Below are 22,942 nucleotides of genomic sequence, written 5' to 3' on the forward strand. Positions count from 1 at the left end.
AAAATTATACCGGATCTGTCAGGTTTCCGATATGTGTCCCCCCCCAATGTTAAACTCATTCCTACGCCCCTGAGTACAGGAGACATTTTTCTTACACTTTCTACCTTTTTTGATATGACACTAATTATTAATCTAATTATTATTGTTTTTAATATTTTAATTATAATCAACACTATTCTTGTTATTGGATATTCAATGGATTCTTGAATTGCTGTCTCTGAATAATTCAGCCCAAATGAGATGGTTTGAAAACTTAAGACACTTGCAGTCATCGGAGAAATGTGTCTATTATCGATGCCAATACAAACCACTACACGACAACAGTAGGGGCTCCACTCTGGTTTTGTGTTGAGTCACTGTTGCTTTTTCTATTTTAGGAAGAAGGTCGATGGCATTGGTGTGGTGTGGTTTGTGTATTTCTGGAGCAATGTGTTTACATAGTAAAGCCAGATCATATGATACTCACTCGGAGAGACTGCGCAAGAGTGAACAGTGTTTCCCGTCAGCATGGCGAGAGCCAAAGAGATGGATGAGATGGAGGTGGAAAACTATTTAATTGCTATGCACACACAGTGTAAACCCAGCAGAATTAGACTGATAAACATACTCACCACAAACAGAATAATCATTGTAAATTCACAACATGCTGTAATCTAGGGCCAAAGGAGACCATCGATTACAAAGAAGGGCAAAAGTCGTCTCCATTTGCTGACTCACTTTTAAGGACTTTTTATAACAATATTGTTGCATCTGTAATTTTTTATGCAGTAGTCTTTTGGGTTGTGGGTTGTCTGAGAGGGACAGGAAGAGACTCAATAAGCTCGTGGGAAGGGCTGGCTCTGTCCTGGGCTGGAGCCTGTTGAGGTGGTAGGGGAGAGAAGGATGTTGGACAAATTCTGTCCAATTCCTCTCATCCTCTCCATGAGACAGTGGCAGCGCAAAGCAGTTCCTTTAGTAAAAGATTATTACACCCAGCATGTCAGAAGGAACGTTTCCGAAGGTCTTTTGTTCCATCTGCCATAAGACTCTATAACACAACTGTGAAATATTGTGCTGTCAAAAATCACTTCACCTAAATACTGCAATACTTCAATGTATTAATGTGCACTTTCCACTGTAAACCGCTGTTTCCATGTGTAATTAAGTATTTATTATGTAGTGAAGGACCTCTTAGCCTCATTTATTTTGAAACCCCTAGGGGTGTACATTTATGCCCTTTTGGCATGACATTGTAATCACTGTGTGATTTTTTATTTTATTTGATGTATGTATGCATGTATTGCTGGATTATTGCATCGTTCTATATTCTATGGGCTGCTGTAACAAGTGAATTTTCATGCATGGGATGAAATAAAGTTCTTATCTTAATCTACACAGACACAAGGTTAAAAATAGTCTGTAAGTGTGAAACAACCGTATATATAGTTTTTTTTTAAAGCTAACTACCTATTAAATTTATATTTAAATGTGTACCTTTCTAAATACATACTTTAGTACATACTTTCAATTCAATCCAATCCTTTCATTCAATCCAAATAACCCTAACCTTAACCACTAAATGGGATTTATATTGTGGTATTCACACTTTCATAACCATATTTGTTGACCGTCAAGAGACAAAGCCTCTGAGGAACACTGAATGGTTAATTCCTGAAGAGAAACCCTGTTGGTGTGTTCTCTGGACATCAACGACAGCCTTCTGAACAGGACGTCTTAGTCTGCGATCACTGTCACCTTCCTGGCATTGATACGCAGCGGATGTTTGGTACACGTGGTGGAGAGGTAGGGCCGTAGCGGGCCGCTCCACTGCTGCTTGAAGCGGTAAATCAGGCTGTTGTCCACTGCATCCGACAGCGTCAGACAACCCCTCTCCCAGTCCAGCTGAACCGTGACTCGACGGGGCCTTCGTCTCAGCCCGATCGGTCCGCTACCATGGCTGGGAAAGGCACGATAATGGCCATTGGAGAGGGAAACCACCCAGAGTTCCCTGACGCCGAGGCCGGCCACACTTTCCTCCCCACCTGGCTCCAACCCTCCTGACCAGGAGTCCTTCCTGCGGCTGATGTTCTCTCTTGCTACTCCCAGGGACCAGCAGGTGTTGTCACCCACCTCGACCTCCCAGCTGTGTCTCCCGGCCTCAAAGGCCTCGGAGCCCAGGACGGCCCTCGGCCCCACAAATCTCTCCCGGTTGGCCGGAACTGGAAGCGTGTGAGTCTCCTCGCAGGAACACACGCTGGCCAGGTCTGTGGAAATGCTCAGCCAGGGAGAGGCTGTGTTGGGGTCCAGAGTCACTGGGACTAGTGCAGAAACATAGAACTTTAAGCCCCATCCCTCGTGAAACACAGGCAGCTCGATTAGCATTTTGATTAGTGTTATTTTTGCCATTGTCTGTGCTAGTATTCAAAGTGTTGTTGAATGATATAACTCTCTAAACCTGGTAAAAATAATGAGATAATCAAGATTAATGTAAAAATAAATTTGTATTACAAATCCCTTCTTTCACGAACTCCCGTTTTTTCATGAACTCACCATATTCAAAGGTTTCCAGCATCTTTTCCCAGACATGGAAGTTAAGACAACCCTGGTGTTTGGCCACATCCAGAAGAGATCCTAACTCCTCTTCTGGCTCAGCTATTCTGTACCCAGCCCTACAGTAAGGAACCCCCACATAAAAATCATTTTAATTCAAGGGTTTATGATCTACGTGGAGTAGAACAAATAAAAGAATACTAGTTTTTAAAGTGTTGCAATGTTATTTAATATGAATACAAAAGCGAAAGATTCAAATCGGTTAATAAATGTAAACGTTATGGTGCTTTTTATCCAGAAAAATGCGCCTGCCCTGTTGAATTGTATTATTTACGGTCTTGTTGAAGTAGCACAGCAATGGGTTTAAATAATCAATGCGGCATCTATGTATACATGTCGATGGTTTTAGGCATTCCATTGTGAGATGAAAATGCCTGCGACCTTCATGATGAACATGTCAGGGAACATACCTTTCAGAAGCCCTCTTGTAGTTCTGTTGTGAGACAGTAAAGACATTGAAATTGAATTAGGGTCATAAAGTGTTTGCAGCAACGACATAGACGCTTTCGTTTTAGGTGAGTTTAATCCTGAATTCATTGAAACGTATCTGAATCTGGACAGGGGGAAGGTACAGGCTCATGATCACCATTTAAAATATGAAAACGAATCAGAACTTTGCTACTATTTTAGGACACTGGAGCCCATGGGTACATTTGAGAGAGTCTGTCATTGTTCTGTCTCTATGACCAACGGATTAGCAGCTAACCTTCAGGAAGACATGGTTTTCCAACCCCATGGCCTCCTCCGTCTGTTGCATAGCGTCCTTCAGTTCGTCTATGCCGTCTGTAAGTTTCTTCATCTTCTCAGCAATCCGCAGACTCTTTTCCTCCTCTTCCCCCCTCAGGGATGTCATGGCAGCTGCCTCTCTGTCCCGCAAGAACTGGTGCATCTTCTCAAACTCCTCCCGCAGCACTTGTGACGTGCGCACTAACTGGTTCTGAGGTCAGGATGTGAGAGGCCTTCGGTTAAGGGTACCAGAATCATACTTTCAAGATATATTTAAGATATGTATGTTTTAAAATATGTGTGTGTCTGTGCATGTAACAGTGTCTCCATAACAACAGATACTATGTGAGTAAGTACCTTGACATAATTAGCAGTGTCCTGACAGGAATCCCTAATGGACTTCAGAGTCTCCCGCTGCTCTCTTATGGATTGAAGAGAAGATTGCAACTCGCTCTGAAATTAAAATAAGGACATTCAAATCGAAGTTGAAGAATGTCACACAAATCGCAAACTCCAAAAAATGAACAGTTGTATACGGCGAATGTTTTGAAGTTGCTTTACTTCTGAAGCAACTTCAAAAGATGTAATTTGAAGTGAAAGTAATCTATTTTCAAAAAAGAAATTCCTGAAATGGGTAATTCAATTACTGATCCTGCTTTAACAAATTTAAGCTATAAATGGCCCGGACCAATTGCATCATCAATGTTTACTGCTTTGCGACTGAATCCTAGTGTTTGGTTCCATCCTCTGTCCCTCACCTTGCAAGCCCTGACGGCCTCCTGTAAGGAGCAGCAGTGGTGGTGGTCGTGTTCCTCCTCAACACACTCCTCACAGAGTGGCTCCTCTTCCTCCAAGCAGAACATGGTGCAAAGCTGGCCGTGCCGTGAGCAGAGTTCCTCCACACCGGCCCTACCCGAGTCCCCTGCTTCCACAGCTGCCTTCTTCCCATCTCCTTCTCCCTCCGGGGGCCTCCTGGACTGGCCCTGGAACAGGACCTCCAGCAGGGTGTGAAGAACCGAGTCCATCAGCTGGGTCCCGTAGCAAACGGTGCAGCTGCCGGGGCCCATCTCCCCCTGGCCCCCGCTGCTGAGCTGGACGCAAGCTGTGCAGAGCCTGTGCCCACAGGGAAGCACCAGGGCACCCATGGCCTGGCATCCTGGACACTCTGAGCCGGAGTCCTCTTCAGGAGACCCAGGAGCCTCTGTGCTTTGAGGACCAGCGGGCTGGGCCTGACCTTCTTGGCAGTTAACGACTTGACGGTCCGGGACAGCTTCTAGAACCGCGCTGCCCTCTTCAGCCAGAGAAGGTTGTTTATCCGCTTGTGTCCGCAACCCCCTCTCCCCTGGATCACCATCACTGGCGCCTCTCTCTGCCATCCAAACGCTCAGCAGATTTAGTACTCTGACAATATTGGTCTCCGCTTTTTCTTCAGTCAGTTGTATCTAATTTGATGGTTTACATGTATGCCCCTGTTAATGTCACCTATATGTAGCAGTCTGCCTTTGTAGGGAGAAGTCTAAGGGCCAATAGGAATGTGATATGATATCTGTCCCAACAGATTGAGACTATGCACACAAGCTCCTCCCACTCTCAAATCCAGCTTTGCATGTTAGCATTTTTGAATAAAAGTAAGAAATGTGTACTGCTATGCTATGCATATATGCATATTCAAATGTATGTATTCACTTTTGTAAAACAAAAACAATGTTTTGATTGCGTTGACTTGTTGACAAACACCGGCGCCACCAGTATCTCTGATCTATTTTCAGCTTTTGGACGTTTACCAGATGGATAATTTCCACCAGAGTGATAGATATAACAGAGTGGCGACACTTCCATTGGACTCCGTTGTAGCGTTTCTTCGGGTTATGGAGCGTCGCATAGTTCCAAAACATCCATTTACGGCGTAGGAGATCATTCATTTCCATTGCTGGCCGTCGAGTAACTTCTGCGGTAAGTGCATTAAATAGCTACCTCTTTTGAATTCTCAACTGTCTATATTGTATCAGAGGCCCTTAATGATGCATATACTGATATTTATTTGTATATGCACAGCGTAATTATGTATATTTTTATCTTTGTAGATGACCGATTGCCTGCTAGTTTGTTAGCTCGACTTCGCCATCTGTGAAGGTATTTCCGGGGGTAAATTGATTAAATTGCTACCTCTTTTGAATTGTCAACTCTATATTATATCACAGGGCCTTTATGATACATATACTGATCTTTATTTGTATGTGCACATCGTAATTCTATATATTTTTATTTTGGTAGACGACCGATTTTCTGTCATTGCCTGCTAGTTAGTCAGCTCGATTTCGCCAGCTGTGAAGGTATCACTGCACCAGAAGTTAAGTAGTGAATCTCTGACAACTTTTATTTAGTTAGTTATTGATGTAGGATTACTAGGATCAATAAGGTTGATTAACGACGGGTTTAATCTGCTGAACCTGACGGTGTTAGCTACGGTGTTGGAGTACTGTGTGTCTGATGCTATAGCTAGTAGAAATAAGGTTGCTTTTGTTTAATTATACCCTTGAAAAAGATGATGGATTACATAAATGATTAGAAATTATTCCACACAAAAAATATAAGCCATAATGACCAGCTTTCAAATGTTATTACACAGACAGTAGTGTCATTCTTTTTTTCATAATGTAAGCTTCTGTCCACCCCTTCCCCAACTTGGCAGCAATTTGACCATGTGTGGAGAAACTCATTGACCTACAGGCTATTCAAGGTGTTGTCTGATTATTTTCACTCTCCTGCAGGTGGTGGCTGCTGGTGCTGGTGGTGGCTGCTGGTGGCGGCGGCTGCTGCTGATGGTGTATGCGGCTGATGGTGTATGATGCTGATGGCGGTGGCTGCTGTTGCTGGTAGCTTGAGCTGGCTGGTGCCGGCAAACACTGCTGCTTGAGGCGATGGCTGCTTGAGCTGGCTGGTGGTGGCGAAGGATGGTGGTGTCGCCTTCTGATGCTAGTGGTGGCGGCTTGTGCTGGCGACGGCTGTTGGTGGTTGAGACTGCTGGTGGCTGGTGGTGGCGGCGGCGACTTCTGCGATTGTTGTCCTTCCTTTCGACCCGATGCACTTTACTATCTTTATCCTCAGCCTGTTCCTTCACTTTGTTCTTGTTTTACAAGTTAGATATACACGCACACCTGTTTACACATTTGTTGTTCTTGTTCCACACATGTAACTTTGTTACATTTATTGATACCCTCTGGCTCTACTTTGCTGTTCTTGTTCACACTTACTGTATGTTTGCTTCGTTGTTCTTAGTCCTTGTTCCCACTTGTTTTTGGTTCCACAAACCTCAGCCTGATATATGTGGAGAGGATTTTTTTCTAAACACTCAGCATCTCAAACACTGGGTCCAGCTTTACATGGTGCATCCCCCTTTGCAGCGTGCAGATGATAGGCAGTGGAATCTGCATTTGCTGGAGGGTTTTATAATCCGTGGTCAATTTTGCTTGTATTGCTTTTTTAATTGTCTCCTTTCCTCACCGTATTCCTCTCTTGTTAACACTTATATATACAATATTCATCCCTGTTCCTTCCTTCACTTTGTTCTTGTTTTTCAAGTTGGATACACACACATATTGTTGTCTCACCCATTGTTTAATAAAAAAAATACTATTTTATTCATCCAAGCGTAATGATTTGTTATTCTTTAATATATGTGATACTTTGTGTATGGCTTAATCTTAAAAGTATCATGGTTGTGTGGTCAGCTCCTGCCTCATCAGAAGAAGTTTCCTGGAAACTAAATGCTAAATGGACTGTTGCTACTCTGCTTTCTCAATTGCTCTCTGACCACGGGTAAGTGAATCGGAATTACAAGCAAAATCAAAGAAATCCAATAGTCCAGTTGCGCAAAAATGAACAACTCAAATGTTCATATCTTTGATTTCAGAACAGATGTAGTAAGGTAAAAGTTAAGTTTAAGCCACTAAAGTCAGTAGCCTAGTGCTACCCATGTTAACATGAACGTGAAACTTTCCCTCAAACTTAAAAACGTATCTAAGTAGCTTGCAGTTGTCACCCTACCACTCCAAATGTAAAACTGACATTTACAAATATGCAACAATAGTCAGAAAAGTACTTGGGTATGTGTTTTTTAATTTATATTAACCATTCAATATTGCAATCGCTGCCGTCAGTCCCATGGAAGAACACAGCAGCGCGGCGTGTTTTGGAACTATACAGGCTTACATGAACCACCTGACCACCCTGCCGGCGAGATCAGAGTGTTGCAGCTCTTCTCTCTCTGGCTCTGATTTCCACTCAACAAAGGCAAGGCCTTCAAATGTACCTTCAGTCAAAGTTATTTCAAATTATGTTAGCACCATCTGCTGGTCACAGACCATATTTCAGACTTGCCGTTTAATAAAAAATAATAATACTGTTCTTATTTCAACTTAAATGGATATATTGAAAAAGATGCTTGAAGCAAATTGATGTTTGAATGTGAATCCTACTAGAGAAAAAACAGGAATTTAAAAAAATGTTCTGGAAATATATATATCCTGATGAAATTCTCAATAATGTTCTTTATATACTCTAATTTTTATTCTATGTGATTAGAACTTTTATAAAAGAAGAAGAAATTTGAAAGGAGTACACAGTCCATATCAGGGTTGTTGAATATACCATTAATGGAGGTAGAATTAACAAAAAGCAAAAAATGTATATTCTTATATTCTTTCTACATTCGCTCTATAATTGATTATTTGTATTTACTATACAAGTTGGGCACACACTATGATCATTAAAAAAACAAAGGCGGAAGCATTCCTGTAGTATGTGATTTTTGTGCTGTTTTACTTTTGTGTCATTATACTATGAAAATATTAAAAAGAACTTGCCCGGTTTGCCATGTTAAATATTTGTCTTTATTTTATATAATCACTTCTACGATTATGCCTTAAAAAGGCATGACAATTGCATAGGCCTATATATAAATTATATAATATTCAGCATGTGTGTTTTATATTCAGTGTTTGTGTGTGTGTGTTTACGTGTATGGGTGTGTGTGCTAGTGTGTATGTATTTGTGTATGTGTTAATGATAATAAAGCTAACACTATAAAATACTATAAAAGCCAAAATTGCATTCATGCAAATGCAAGAGGGTATTATAAGTGATATTGTGTGTGTGTGTGTGTGTGTGTGTGTGTGTGTGTGTGTGTGTGTGTGTGTGTGTGTGTGTGTGTGTGTGTGTGTGTGTGTGTGTGTGTGTGTGTGTGTGTGTGTGTGTGTCTGCAGACTCCCCATCTCTCCAGACACCTACGAGGCCCAAATCCATCACGGAGGCCTGTAAATTCTTCAAGGTAAATTTCACCCTGTTCAATTCACTTCCATCAGGTAGAAGGTTGAGGGCCATCAAAACAAAAACCTCCCGCTTCCTCAACAGCACATACTGCAGAACTCTTACATTTCTTAACAACTTTACATCGCTGCACCAGCATATCATGAACTCTAGTGGCTCTGTATAACATGCACAACTTTTTACTGTTTTTATATACTGTTGGTTTTCTTGAAGGCTACTTTATAACTGTACAATGCATTTATTTATTGGACTCTATGCGGATTTGCACATCACTTGCACTCATAACCAGTGTTGGTCAAGTTACTTGGAAAAAGTAATTAGTTACTGATTACTTATCCAAGAAAGTAATCCAGTTACTTTACTGATTACTTATTTTCAAAAGTAATTAGTTACTTTACTAATAACTTTACTTAGTTACTTTTCAAAAACACACTAGCTATACACAACCTGAATACGCTTTTTTAAAACTTGTTTTTATTAGTCTCAATCTTTTTAACTATGCACATTGCAAACAAAAAAATAAATTAAATCCAACAGTCTCTCATTTAAAGAAAATCGTTTTGGTGTGTATACACACCTTCATTCGAATAGATGTAAATAAAATACAGCAATAAAACAATTAAAACCAAAGTCTCTATTAACAATTACATCTTTTAACAGTTGCAGTGCAGAGAGGAGTAAGGCGTTTACCAAAACAGAAAATGCTGTTGCATGCCACATTTAGGCTGTTCTAATGTCAAAGAAGAGTATGTGTTTAAACTGTGTGCGTGTGGAAGGATGTGTTTCTCTGAGTGGGTGGATGTGAATGTCACTGTGTGTGTGTATGGAGGGGGCTGCCTCTATGTTTGTGTGGGATTGAGGTTTGCATCTACGTGTATGTGATGTGTGTGTATTATGTAGAGGGATTTGTTACTGTGTGCGTGTGTGTGTGTGTGTGTGTGTGTGTGTGTGTGTGTGTGTGTGTGTGTGTGTATGTGTGTGTGTGTGTGTGTGTGGAGGGTAGTGCTTCTGTATGGGTGTGTGTGTGGAGGGGAGTGCTTCAGGAGTGTGTGTGTGTGTGTGGAGGGGATCTGACCCCTGTCATATGTCTGCAGGTTCAGGCAAGCGGAAAAGTGTGTGTTAGTCAAGTCTCATTTTATGACAAGGCCCTATGTTTTTTTGTTTTCTTTTGGAGTGAAACAGTGGTTATACCGCATCAGCAGAAGCTTTTCAAACCTCCCAGCAGCAGCATTGTCCGCTGCAGGAGCAACTTTACGACACTCTCTTACCAGCTCCTTCACATGCTCTCTCCTACGCTCATCTCTCAGCCATCGTAGTTTTAACTTGGGACAAGTGGCCGCTGCAAGAAGTCCCTCTTGGCTATCCAGTACAGGATCAAAACGAATCTTGATGGCCTGTAAAATACAATACGATATAAACAAGAATATATTTATTTTTCTATATAATCTTCTATTTTAATTATTCTGTGATCCTAACTGACCTAAACCATCTCATGCCCTATCAATACTGTATGAGATTTAATTATCGTTGAGGTTATTTTGAACTCTTTATTTTAATCTTCTGTTGATGTTATGATTAATATTTATGATTAATGATGATCAATATCCCTGATATTGAACTGATATTTAACTTTTATCATTTAAGTAATAGTACTCACTGCTTTAAACAAACAAAGTGTAACATCTGCCCACCATGAATGGTATAATAAATTTAACAAAACCACCCAAATCAATTATTAAACAATAATCTTACCTTTACAATGGCATCTGGAAGGCTGGCTGTCTGGAGAGGTCATCTTTCAGGGCAAGTGTCTTTGACTTCAGGCTTGTGAGCGTTGGTAGTAAAGTCCCATAGGTGCACTCATCCCCTTGTAAGATGTCGAGTGCTACTGTCAAGGGCTTCATCACAGTGCAGTATTCTTGCAAAAATAGGTACTCCCTTTCATTAAGGCACTTGATTCCCAGTTTTACACACAGGGGATTCAGCTCGTTCATTGGAATTGTGATGATTCTGGAAATGGCCTCATACAGGGAATTCCACCTTACAGATGTGGGTACCATTAGCTTCCTGTGGCTGACTTCCTCCACCTGTTCAGAGGCCAATGTTGATCGACTTGCTTTAGTCCAGAGAGCGGTGCATTTTGCAATACTACTCCTATTTACAGCCTTGGTGTCTGCACAGGAATTTAGATGTTTGTCAACATCGCTTGTTGAAATCAGATTAATTGTGTGTGATGCACATCTGTAGTGTGGAGGGAGGCTAAACTGTCAATCACCAGATGAAAGAACTTCTACTACATCTGTAAAAGTCGGTTCCTCGTCATCACCTGCTTCATCATTTTCAGATTCAGACTCCAAATTACAGGGCTGACATACTCTGAATGCTTTGGCAAAATTTGATGCATTATCCGTTACAGTGGCAACAACTTTGCTATGCAGTTGATATGATGAATGAATTTCTTCGATCTCTGCTCCAATTACATCATAGGTGTGCCTTCCTCTAATTCTCTTACATGCCTTGTTGCGTTGTAAAGTGGAATTAATCCAGTGAACCGTCACTCCCATAAAACTTTTATTATTCTTCGTCCAAATGTCAGCAGTAGTGGAAACAAAGTCTACATCTCCGAGTGCAGCCTTCAAATTACCTTCCATTATGTCGTATTCTCTCTCAAGGTATCCTGCAAATGACTCTCTGCGGCAGCTTGACACCGCTTTTGGTTGGTATTTTTTCTAGGATGCTTCGGAATGAATCAGAGTCTACAGTGGAAATGGGCAACATGTCCTCGACAATATAGCGAGCGACAAGCTTCTTCAGTTCAGCGGCACTAAGTCCTGTCGCTGACGCTCTTAAGTCTATTTTCACCTGTTTAGCAGGAGAGGGTCCCTCTGTTGCTGCAGCGGTCATGTCGGGATTTCGGGGTGTCTCATTGAATTTCACATTCTTGTGCCGGCTTGCTAGGTGCTTGCTCAGATTTGAAGTGGAATTTTTCGCTGTAGACAAAATCTTTCTTCCCACGCAGAGTGTACAGCGGACGTTAATGTTTTTTTGCATCTTTTACCGAGTCAAACTCAAAGTAATGTCTGAACTTCCATGAATTAAATGCTCCATGTTCGCTCTCTCTCCCGCACGCCATGTCTTGCACACTCGTGTCTGTTGTTTACTTCTAGACGTCGCGCCGCTATAGGCGACGTCATTGTTACGAGACAGTCTCACAAAGCAAATACGGCAAAATCCCAAATTCATTTACTGTCTATGGCAAAAATAAATCACGGTTTAGTAACGTAGTAACGCAGGCTGCTTGCAGGAAAGTAAAAGTAATCGAATTACTATTTTTGCAATTGTAATCCCTTACTTTACTCGTTATTTGAAAAAAGTAATTGGATTACAGTAACGCCTTACTTCTAACGCGTTACTGCTCATAACCATCTGTCACCTTAACCAGACATCTGAGACATCTGAGACATCAGGCTATATGTCTTGGGTGTAGGGATTTCCTTTTTTATCTGCCTTTATCCGTTGTATCAAGTGGTATCCCTGGTACACTCTGGTTAATATATCAACCCAACCGCTGGATTGACAATTTTATTGGGTTACTTTTACTTATGTAGGGTAACTAAGGCTGCGTCTTCACTTTTTATTCCGCGTTTAGACAAGCGTTTTCGGGAGGAAATCTGCCTGCATACGGCGCATTTGTCAGACGCAAAAGTGTGTGGAATTCGATTGGGTATGCATGTCAGGCAGCTAGGTGGTGCTGTGATACACTATCACACAACACCGCCATGTCTGAGTGCATGCGTAGAATCTTCCTTCTTCTCATCTGCGCCGCGAAAACCAAAACATAATTACAGATCCTTCTCTGTTCAGTAATACTATCTGTACATATCCTGTACATTTCGTGGAAAGACTCCTGTAAGTTTATTACAGCTGCCAGAGCAGCTTGACGTTCCGACACATGGAAATAATCCAACATGTTTGTTTATTTCCCTGTACAGGCGCATGTATGTGACATAAACGCGTACGCGACGTGAGCAGATCTGAGCAGAGTTTTGCGTCTTGGCAGTGTAGACGGAAACGCTACGGCGGAGCGTATTGAAGTTTTCCACTCTGGAGGGTGGTTTCAGATTTTTGCCTTTTTAAGCCCCAAAAACACTGTCACCGTCTAAACGAAAGGCACTTCCGATAAAATATTTTATCGTTTTTACCCGCAAGCGTCCTTGTGTAAACGGGGCCTAAGTTCTACCCAGCTGCTGAGTTATTAGTTGGGTCAGGTTGGTTCAACTGAACTGGGTTGCAACAATCCAGATAAGAATATTAAAAGATTTGACTTTCTTTGAACTGTCTTTTTACTCCTGGACTGGCAAAGGGGAGAGATTCAGGGGAAAATCTCATTAAGGTTTGTTTCCAGATTATTTTTTTTACTATTGTGTGTTTTATCTTAAGGAAAGAAACATACTGCAACCAATTCTAAACCAAAGAGCCAAAGAGGTAGCTACAGGCTGTGCAATATGAAAATGGATAGTTTTGGCGCATATCACGGGCAGGCACACTCATTACATAAGCAGGATTTTTGACACACTACGCCCACCACCATCAACTCCTATTAAATATGAACGACGAGATACTAGAAAAAACATGTTTAAATAGTAACTGAGTACTGCACTCTAAAAATACCAAAAGATTGCTTCTAGATCAGATGAAAATATCTGTGATATGCATGACTGTGTGCTGTGCTACCATCCAACGTCCGCTAAGCTTGAGTCACCCATTGATTGCCATGGTCAGTGATTGCCTTACGTGGCAAGACATTGTTGAGCTGTCAATCTCTGTAAACATAAAACTTAAATTAAGACAAGGGATTGCACCGACATGATGTGCATCCCTGCCAACAACCTTGCAGGTCTCAGTTTCCAAGGCTCAACAGCACAATGAAAACTATGAGCGCCAACATTAGCTAGCATCTCTGCCAGGCAGCCTAGAGCCGCTATGGCTCTGAGCCTGAGATAGCCAACCGGCACCAACCGGTAACGCAGTGCAAGGGTTATACTGTAGGTAGCTTGCGAGTCAAACTACTCACAAGGTACCTACAGTTATAACTAACGTTACTTAGCTTGCTCGTTAACTAAACAACATCGTTGGCTATTACAGCTTACAAACGGGACACAAAACCATAGTTAATAAAACCACACTTTCACACCATCGAAATGTCAACATTTTATTTGGGACTTAACATTTAACATTCAAAAAATTTGCAACATCAATACAACTTCCAGCTTTCCTCGTCAGTGCCCGGTTTGTTTGTAAGACTCCATCCATGCCTCTGGAGCAGGTGGTGGAGATGGCCGAGTGGCTAGAGCACAATGATCAGCCACTCATCCAGGCGGAGGACACCCTCTACCGAGCACGGTGGGTGAGGGAAAACTCTGGGAAGAGTGTACATGATGTCCTTGAGGAGTTTCTGCAAATCACCACCCCCGGGATGGTATGAAGACCAATGTTTTCAACATTATAAAAAACAAAGTTGTGTAGAAATAAATAAGTTTGCAAACAACTGTGCATACAGTGCATCTAGTGTCAAATTTACTAAATAATCTACTCCAAATCAAAACATTAACCTAACAAATTTCACATCTGTATTACTTGGTCTTATTATTTTACTTTTTAAAATCCCTAACTCCACTTATTGAGACTCATGAAATTGAGAACATGTTATTTGATTAGTCACTTTGTCACTTCTTATTCTAACACAGCCGATTTATATTTGACACCAACACAGGGCCCCGTTTCCCGAAAGCATCGTTAGCCTAAGTGGATCGTGAAGTGCGTCGTACGAGCATCGTAGTTTTCACACCGTTTCCCGAAAGCATCGTTGGTAACGAACGTCGTGAAAACGCTCGTAGCTAACGAGGACTCCAGGGGTACTCATAGGATGCTAAGAGCATCGTTAGCCTACTGTAGCCTACTATATAACATCCCTGACCATAGTTAATCACGTTTGTAGTCTACACTCAGACGTGAACTCATTATTGCATGTGGTGTCTTCATTCATAAAAAAATGTAAACATTCGGGAGTATGCAATAATACAAATTATTCTAAAGAGGTCAGAGACTCCATGCACAGCCCCGCCTACCCCAGTGAACCAAGAAAGCCCGCAGCGTGACGAACGGGGGATTTGACCCCCCCGGTTTTACACAGGAAACTTGAGATAAGAAGGTGAAATCGCCGGGCGTGCCAAGCTGCGACCGAACTGGCTCGGCAGTGTAAAAAGACCTATAGCCTACTAAATCCTGCCCAACAAATGGGCAGGATCTAGACCAAGCTCTCCTAATCGGATTAGCAATAGCCGTGTGTCAATGCCTAGCCTCTGCGTTTGAATGATAATGAATGAATGGAACGTCTACTAGAGAGTAGAGCAGGGGTCGGCAATTACGTTTGGACGCGGGCCAATTTTTTCTCAGACAATGGCATCGCGGGCCATAGGTTGTTTTTTTTTGGGGGGGGTCTACTATTTAAATTATTATTTATTTTATTATATTAAAATAAAATAAACATCATCTAACTTTTAAAACGCATTTAATTTAATTCCATTAAAACGTTTATTTGCTTATGTTCGCTGTTTTTATGCCGCCTGCTGCATCTCGTGTCGTCGCTCATGAAACAGGCGATTGCCTAGCAACCTGCCGTATACAAATATTCTTTTAGATGACGTGTAAAAATGATTAGATGAACATTGCTATGCTAGTTATCGATGCAAAATGTCGTTAAGCCTTGAAAAGAAAAATGCAGAGAATGCAGGACCTACAAAGAAGAATGGAAGCAGAGGTATGCGTTTATCCTGCCTGCATTTATTAATGCCAAGCCTACATGTCTCATTTGCACCGAGGCTGTTGCCGTTTGCAAAGAATATAACATCAGAAGACACCATGAGACAAAACATGGCCAGTTCAAAAACGCATATCCTCCTGGGACAGAGGTGCGAACGAATAAAATAAAAGCATTGGAGGCTGGATATGCACACAGCAACAAAATACTTGTCAGGTCATTCACCGAGCAGCAGAGGGTTACAAGTGCGTCCCTTAAAGCAGCATGGGTTCTTACCCGTCACAACAAACCATTTACGGACGCAGAGGTTTTTAAGGAAGTGATGGTGGCTGTTTTGGAGGAGCTGGCTACAGATAAGTCAATGGATGGAGTGATTGCCTCAGTGAAACAAATGCCGCTCTCAGCGAGGTCAGCTTCCCGATGCATAGAGAGCCTATCTGACGATGTGTGGGGATCAATTATGAGTGGCCTGAGTCAGGCCAACTACTTTTCCGTTGCCATTGACGAGAGTACAGACAACACTGATATCAGTCAGATGTGCATATACGTGCGGTATTTTGATGGGAAGGAGTTCAGGGAGGAGTTGTTGGCTCTAATTCCATTAGAAGGGAACACCACTGGGGATGTTATGTTTGCCAAAGTGGAGGAATTGATTAAACAACATGCACTACCATTTGAGAAAATAAACCTCATCGTGACAGACGGTGCACCTGCCATGGTTGGTTGCCACAGAGGTCTGGTGGCCCGATTGAAGGAGATAGCACCACAAATGCACGCACTACATTGCCTAATTCACCAGAGTGTCCTGTGCGCCAGACTCAGTGGCGAGCTGAAGAGTGTCATGGATAAAGTGATGAGAGTCATTAATTTTGTCCGGGGTGCATCAAACACACAGCACCGTCTTTTTCGCCAACTTGTTGCTGAGTCAGAGACCTGCTACGAAGATCTGCTACTTCACAATGACGTGCGCTGGTTAAGTAAAGGAAAGGCACTGGAGCGCTTCTGTGCGCTACTAGATCAAGTGAAAACCTTCCTGCGAATGAGCAAGATGCGTGCTTCAGACGATCACCTGGCCTTTCTAGAAGGTGAAATGTCCATCTCAAACATTGCGTTTTTAACTGATATTTTTGGCAATCTTAACCAGCTGAACCTGCAACTACAAGGGAGAGGGAAAACCATTGTGGACCTGATCGAGAAGATGGATTTGTTTACAAGGAAGCTGGAGTTGTTCCAGTCTGATCTAGCAAGTGGAAGGCTCTTGCACTTTGCAACATTAAAATCACAGGGAGGGGGGCGAGTGACAGGAATTATGACTGAATTCCTTGACAAGCTACGGGACAACTTTCAGTCGCGGTTCCGAGACTAATGTGTCCCAAGGGAAATTGTTGGCTTTGTCCGCGACCCATTGTCCACGCGAAGCGAGGAATTCTCCTCACTGGCCAAAATAACCATGAGCTCGTTGGACGAGGCAACGCTTCAGTTGGAGCTCATCGATTTCCAGTCAAGCTCCCTCGTCCGTGATGCGTTTAGTGCGCATTCCGTGGAGGATTTCTGGATCGGATGCTCAGAAGAGTACATGGGTATCAAGAAAGTTGCCCTTTATGTGCTGACGATGTTTCCATCAACCTACACGTGTGAGTCCAGCTTTTCGTCAATGAATGCAATCAAGACACACGAGAGGAACCGTCTGACCAATGCAAGCTTGGAGAACTGCTTGAGAATAAAAGTGACATCCCTGTCGCCCAACATCCACAAAATTTTGACCGAAGGTAGGAGCCACTTTTCCCATTAAGTGAGTAGCCTACTGGCCTTTTTAAATAGTAGGCCTAAAAAAAATGCCCAGTTATATTGTTTGATCTTATTTAAATTGTAAATTCCCTTTTTTCTGTCTTTATTCAGGAGCAGCGCAGATCCTTCTCCCACGCGGACAATGTTCATTCATCTTTCACTTTCTTTAAGTTTTATTTTAATTGGGCCATTTCACATTTGAGCAGACCTTGTTATGTTGTTAATTTAACAAAACGTAGACTATTTTTTACCTTGCCCACTGGAGGAGGGAGACGGGACACTTTTGGGGTTTTTTTGCACAAGATTACGCGCACTCGCGTGCCAATACCGTTCCGACCTGTGCGTCATGGATAACTGCACAGGTGTTCCACCTGTTGTTTTGTCACTTTAGGACTATCATCTTTACCTCAATAAATGTTTCGAAATTGATGGGATTGCTGTATGCCTTTTTTTTTTTTTTTTTTAAATATGGGGCTGAAAATATATTTTTTTAAATTAATTATTATTATTTATTTTTTTTACATCAAATTAACGTCATCTCGTGGGCCAGACAGAATAGATGGCGGGCCAAAATTGGCCCGCGGCCCCCTATTTGCCGACCACTGCTATAGACTAGAGTTTCTGGTATAAAGGCTGGGACGAATTTCAAATGATAAATATGTACACTTTATGTTGAAAGTATGGGATTTCCATTGAAACGAATTGCGTGGTGACTAGTCTTCACAACGAGAGCTGGTAGGTTGTGAAAAATGTGGTATAAAGGCTGGGACGAACTTCGAATTATAAATATGTACAATGCATCCTTTAAATACGTCCATGCAACAGATGGCCAATCTGAATAATAGATAGCTCGCTCACTAAGCCCATTTGTTTTTTCCCCATTAAACCTGTTGATTTCTATCTCTCATTGACTAAAATTCAACGAGAGCGTCCTAGACTCAGTCCTAGAACAGCATACGATTGGCTGGCTCTCGTGAGTCGTGACGTCTCTCAGTCGGTCCCTCCTCACCACTCACACAGTGAGTGAACGAACCGTCAGCGAGTCAGCGACTAGTGGGTCTGGGAGGAGTCGACTTTGAGAACGAACGAGGCGAACAAGACGAACGAGGCGAACGAGAGAGAGGAACCAGTTCAGTTCGTTCGTCTTAACGATTCGTTCATTCGAACTGATTCGTTCGCGAACGAGTCAACACTAGTACAGAGTCAGTTGAAGTAGGCCCGTTGATCAAGCCTCTTGTGCTGAAGAAAATGACGGCACCTTTCCCAGACCAACGTGCAATCTACGATTGAGCTTGGGCTAGGACTACCAATTGTAAACACTGGGCTTCAATGTTACCTATAAAACCTTCAAATGGTCGCAAAAAAATACGTTCCATCTCACGCATTCTGACCTTGCATAGTTACATGCATCACTCCAACGTCCCATGAGCCCATGCTAGTTTTAGGACGTTGGGATTGTTCACAGGGTCCACGCCAGGGGATGTCATTATCAACACAAATATGGATGACCAGTAGTGCCTCCAGAAAATATTTTGTGGGGGGGCACTCACTGAGGAAATACAGTAAAGGATTTATTAACATGATGTGCTATACTGTCAATGTAGTTGCTATAACGTGATTTAGTAGAAATGACTAAGCAGTGTCCGAATTAGTAGTTTAGATGGGGCATCGGGAAAAAAAAGATGAAATGTAGATGTAGAATTGTTTAATGGTTTTATATTGGAAGAAATTTTAGATTGATCTAAAGACATACATCACTGAACAATGTTACATACATAAATGTACATTGTCCATGCCAGGGGATGTCATTATCAACACAAATATAAAAGTAACATATATTTTGCACCATACAACACAGTAAGCCTAACATGTATGACTTTAATGTAGGTTGATGTAACCAGTCCCCCCTGCGTTTCAACAGGAACAGTGGATGTGTATGCAGTACGGGAACAGAAAAAAGCTCCTGTAGGTTAATTAACCGGGAGCCGGGCCGAGGAGTGGATTCAATTGGTGGCAGCTAAAGATGCAGAGCTACCGGAGCTGTGGTCAGAAGAACTCTGGTCCGCAGAGCTCTCGCTGGTGCTCTGTGGATTATGGCTGTACTCCCCAACAGAACAGACGTGCTCAATGTAGTTCACCTTGAACCCCTCCTTGATGCCTTTGGAGATGGGTAGCCACTCCTTCAGAATTGAAAATGAAATTATACCTTAAATATACTCAAATGCATTTGTTGTTTGAACGAGGGGGGAATTTAGACTTCCCCCCCTCTTAAACAGATACATTATTGGTATTGGTCCAGTGATGCGATTACATATACAATATAAAAATGGGCCTTTGCTTTTTTATTCAATTCATGTATATAGCATTATTCCCTTTATAGACAGAAGGCCTTTATTGTTACTAACCTCTACATTGTCTTCAGCCAGGATTTTCGTCAGGTTCTTGCCTGGGTCTGGGAGAACGGGTAACAGAATGACTCTGATCCTGCACAGGAAACATTGACATGTTTAATCATCTTTGTTTTTTTTAGGTATGATTCACCTTTATTACTTATGTGTGTCAGTCTTTTACCTCGTTGGAAGAAAAACTTATTTTTGATGCATTCCAAAACAGGTGAAAAGAAAGGCAATCAGATATCAATTGTTTAGGGTGTTAGTCAAACCAAAACTAATGTTTGCCTCGGTGAACAACGTCCAGGGCACGGAGCTATCACTCAAAATGCCACCATGCTCTGTTGGTTGCACACAGTGTGACTAACATCAAATGTGAAGAGAGATCAACGCACCTTTCGTGGCGCACCAAGATGATGACCAATATGAAGAAGATGATTGTCCCGACAACATAAAGGATTGTTGTCTGCAAGGGAGAGTAGAAACTCGGCTTATTTGTGACTGACAAACATACATAAAAAAAGATTAAACCTTTCTCAACCCATCCAAGGAACTGATGGCTATCAATTGTTTGGTTGTGGCCCACTTGTCTTCTTACCTGTGCTATGGGATTCTCTCATGGACCCCCAGAATACTGGTGGGCTCCAGTCACTCCAGAAGTCAGATTTTCCACACAGTTCCTTTATTCTGCCCCTCACCTGCAGCTCATAGAGGTAGCTGTTGGAGGGCAGGTTGATGCAGTAACTATTATTCTGGGTAAGGATAGTCTGGCCAAGGTATGAGGAACAACAAGGCAAAGAAGAAAAGGAAAGGAGTAGCGGGGAAGACATTTTGGAGCAGGGAGATACAAATATAAATGATTTGAGATGGAACGAGATGCCTATTCCATCGCTGGTGGTCGGATAGATGGTCATGAAAGTAATTTGTGTATTACAAAAAGGATGAATGTGTTTTTTTTATTATAAGATGGCCATGCACATTGCTGGACCCCAAGGTGAGTTCATGGTAACATCCCATCATCCCAATGTTTGTATGCATTCATTAAATATAACAGGTTTATACCTTCCACTCCTTTCCTTTGATCCTGTGGCGAACGTCGCACTCTATGCATCTAGTTTTGCAGGTATGATTCCAGTAGTAGCACAGGTTCAAGCCGGAGCCGTTCTTTACAGTTAAGTTGACGGGGGCGTTCAGTTTGACTGGTGTTGACAGAAATATAGAATATATGGTTTAGGTTTTTGTTAGGTCGTTTGTTGTAGCATTTGGTAAATCCAATGTGGCAGAGTTTGCATTTCCAGTATTATGTATGGAATATTTTCTGACAAAGTAATGCCCCCCCCCCCCCATATGTGTGTAGCCCACATATATGTGATATGTGTCTTGTTTTGAGGGATTATCACATGGGAGTCTATTTGGTCATAAACACATTCAAAACATTGTATGGGTGGGGGGGGGCATACCTTTTGACTTAAGTCCATGGAACTGCTCAAAGCTCCTGTTGCCCAGCTTCAGTTTGGTGGTGAACTTAGAAAACCTTAGTGTAATAAGCTCCTCATAAGGATGATCACAGCCCACGATAGTGCTGTTCTCCAAGACATAGCTGGTACACTCCTTAAAACCGTTTTCAAACCTGAGGGTGGAACACAAATTCAACAGGGAACACAGTTGCAATATAAACATGTGAAAGACGTTGACGATGATGATGATGATGAATACATTAAACGGCTAAAGTAGGTGTATGGGGAGGGTTTGTTTTATTTTTCAACATGCTGTGGGTCAAAATGAGAAGCTAATTTGACGTATTTTGTGTGCTGAGAATCCATCAGGGCTTAACTCACCTGCTATAGAAGGTGTAATTAACGGCTGGGTTGGCAGATCCATTCCACATGCATTGAACATGGTCCAGGTTAACCACCAGACACTTCACATCTGACACAAGAGGGAATGAAGGGAAACAAGGGCTTGTTATGTTGTTTCTATATGTGTGAACTTACCCATTCCATGAAAAGTGAAGTTATAAAATCTTAAGTATATAAATGCACAATCAACAACAGTAGGGCAATGCACTCGGACATTGCTTACAGAAGCAAACTAGGACAGGAATACCCATATAAGGAACACAGACTGGGGAAGTGAGCATTAGATGACATTAAGTCAAATTCAGTTGTAGCTGAAGTTGAAATGGTTACGGTATACATGGATTTGTTTTAATATTGGATATCTGATGAATAGAATAGGTAACATGATATGTATTTTTTGGACTTAACTGACAAAGCATCCTAATCAATAAACCATCAGTATCGATGAGCAAAATGTAGACGTATAAAAAATACAAATAGGTGTGTGATGTGAACCTAAACAAGACAGGACTATTAAGCGGATGGAAAGACAAACAAAACAAAACAAAAGTAAAAAAGACTTACCGGGTGGTTCCTCTGAAAATACAAGGCCAGTAAGGCAGATGAGAAGCAGACCTACAGCCATAGTGTTACCAATGTTCTGTTTACAGGAAATGAGGTATGTAGTTTTGTCAAAAAAAGAAGAAGAAGGCTCAGATCATCATTTCCTGTTTTAACGTCTCATGCTGTGGTTAGGGGGTTTTTGGTATCCTGTGAGTGGAAATGCCTGTGTATGTATCTCCCTGAAAACATGGCAGTTGCCAGCTATGGGGACACCAAGGTACTAGGGGTGTAACAGTTGTTACGGCTGGGATTTATGTATGCTGTATGTTTGTAGGCATGTTTTGTTCGGTTCTGTTTTGTGGTGCTTTTGTCTCCCTCCTGTCACTTTTCTCAGATCTACCCCTGGTTTCAGTCACCATCATTCACCCCACCTGTTCCTGATCAGCAATCAAGCTTCCCCTCACCTGATATATAGTCCCCTTTGTGTTCAGTTCAGGCGACAGTTTTTGGGGATCAAGTGAGGACAGGAGGATACCCCCCTACATCTTGCATCACGTAGGTTTACCTGTTGTTACAACCCTAGATTAGAGTGTGCACCACCACTGTATTTTTGGGTGCTTAGCACTAGTAATGCGTGATAAAAAAGATATACGATATAAACGATAAAAAATGGCCTACGATAGAGATTTTAATTATATCACTCTATCGCGATAATGCATGTTGATGACGCAAAATACAATGTTTAATTTTTGGTTTGGTGCAATTCCTTTTCACATTGCAATTTTCGCAACAGTGCCAGGATTCGTCAACAAACCTGCATGTGTGCAAAGAACGTTAAATCATTGGACAAAAAGGTCTGGGGCGTTGTAAAGCGTTAAAGAAAAAGGTGGGGGGGGGGG

At 42.0% G+C, this 22,942-nt stretch overlaps 2 protein-coding genes across 3 annotated transcripts; both read right to left on the reverse strand.

Moving 5' to 3' along the window:
• Positions 1–1,713: 1,713 nt before the first annotated feature.
• LOC307086630 (E3 ubiquitin-protein ligase TRIM35-like) lies at positions 1,714–4,691 on the reverse strand (the record flags this gene model as incomplete). Its single annotated transcript, XM_079751903.1, has 6 exons — positions 1,714–2,297; positions 2,530–2,648; positions 3,000–3,022; positions 3,296–3,526; positions 3,673–3,768; positions 4,074–4,691. The coding sequence occupies 6 exons, from the start codon at positions 4,689–4,691 to the stop codon at positions 1,714–1,716; spliced, it is 1,671 nt and encodes a 556-aa protein (XP_079608029.1).
• A 14,260-nt stretch (positions 4,692–18,951) lies between these two features.
• On the reverse strand, positions 18,952–22,649 carry LOC307087164 (cytokine receptor common subunit gamma-like). Of its 2 annotated transcripts, none has more exons than XM_079752636.1 (8): positions 22,065–22,649; positions 21,480–21,570; positions 21,102–21,271; positions 20,704–20,840; positions 20,240–20,339; positions 20,037–20,142; positions 19,657–19,735; positions 18,952–19,431 (listed from the first exon to the last, which is right to left on the reverse strand). In XM_079752636.1, exons 1-8 carry the CDS (start codon positions 22,123–22,125, stop codon positions 19,255–19,257), a joined length of 921 nt encoding a protein of 306 aa, XP_079608762.1. In that variant the 5' UTR covers positions 22,126–22,649; the 3' UTR covers positions 18,952–19,254. The 2 variants fall into 2 exon arrangements, with proteins under 2 accessions (XP_079608762.1, XP_079608761.1); XM_079752635.1 differs by having other exon boundaries at positions 20,240–20,408.
• Positions 22,650–22,942: the final 293 nt, after the last annotated feature.

Source organism: Pollachius pollachius (assembly GCF_949987615.1).
Source record: "Pollachius pollachius genome assembly, chromosome: 15".
NCBI lineage: Eukaryota > Metazoa > Chordata > Actinopteri > Gadiformes > Gadidae > Pollachius > Pollachius pollachius.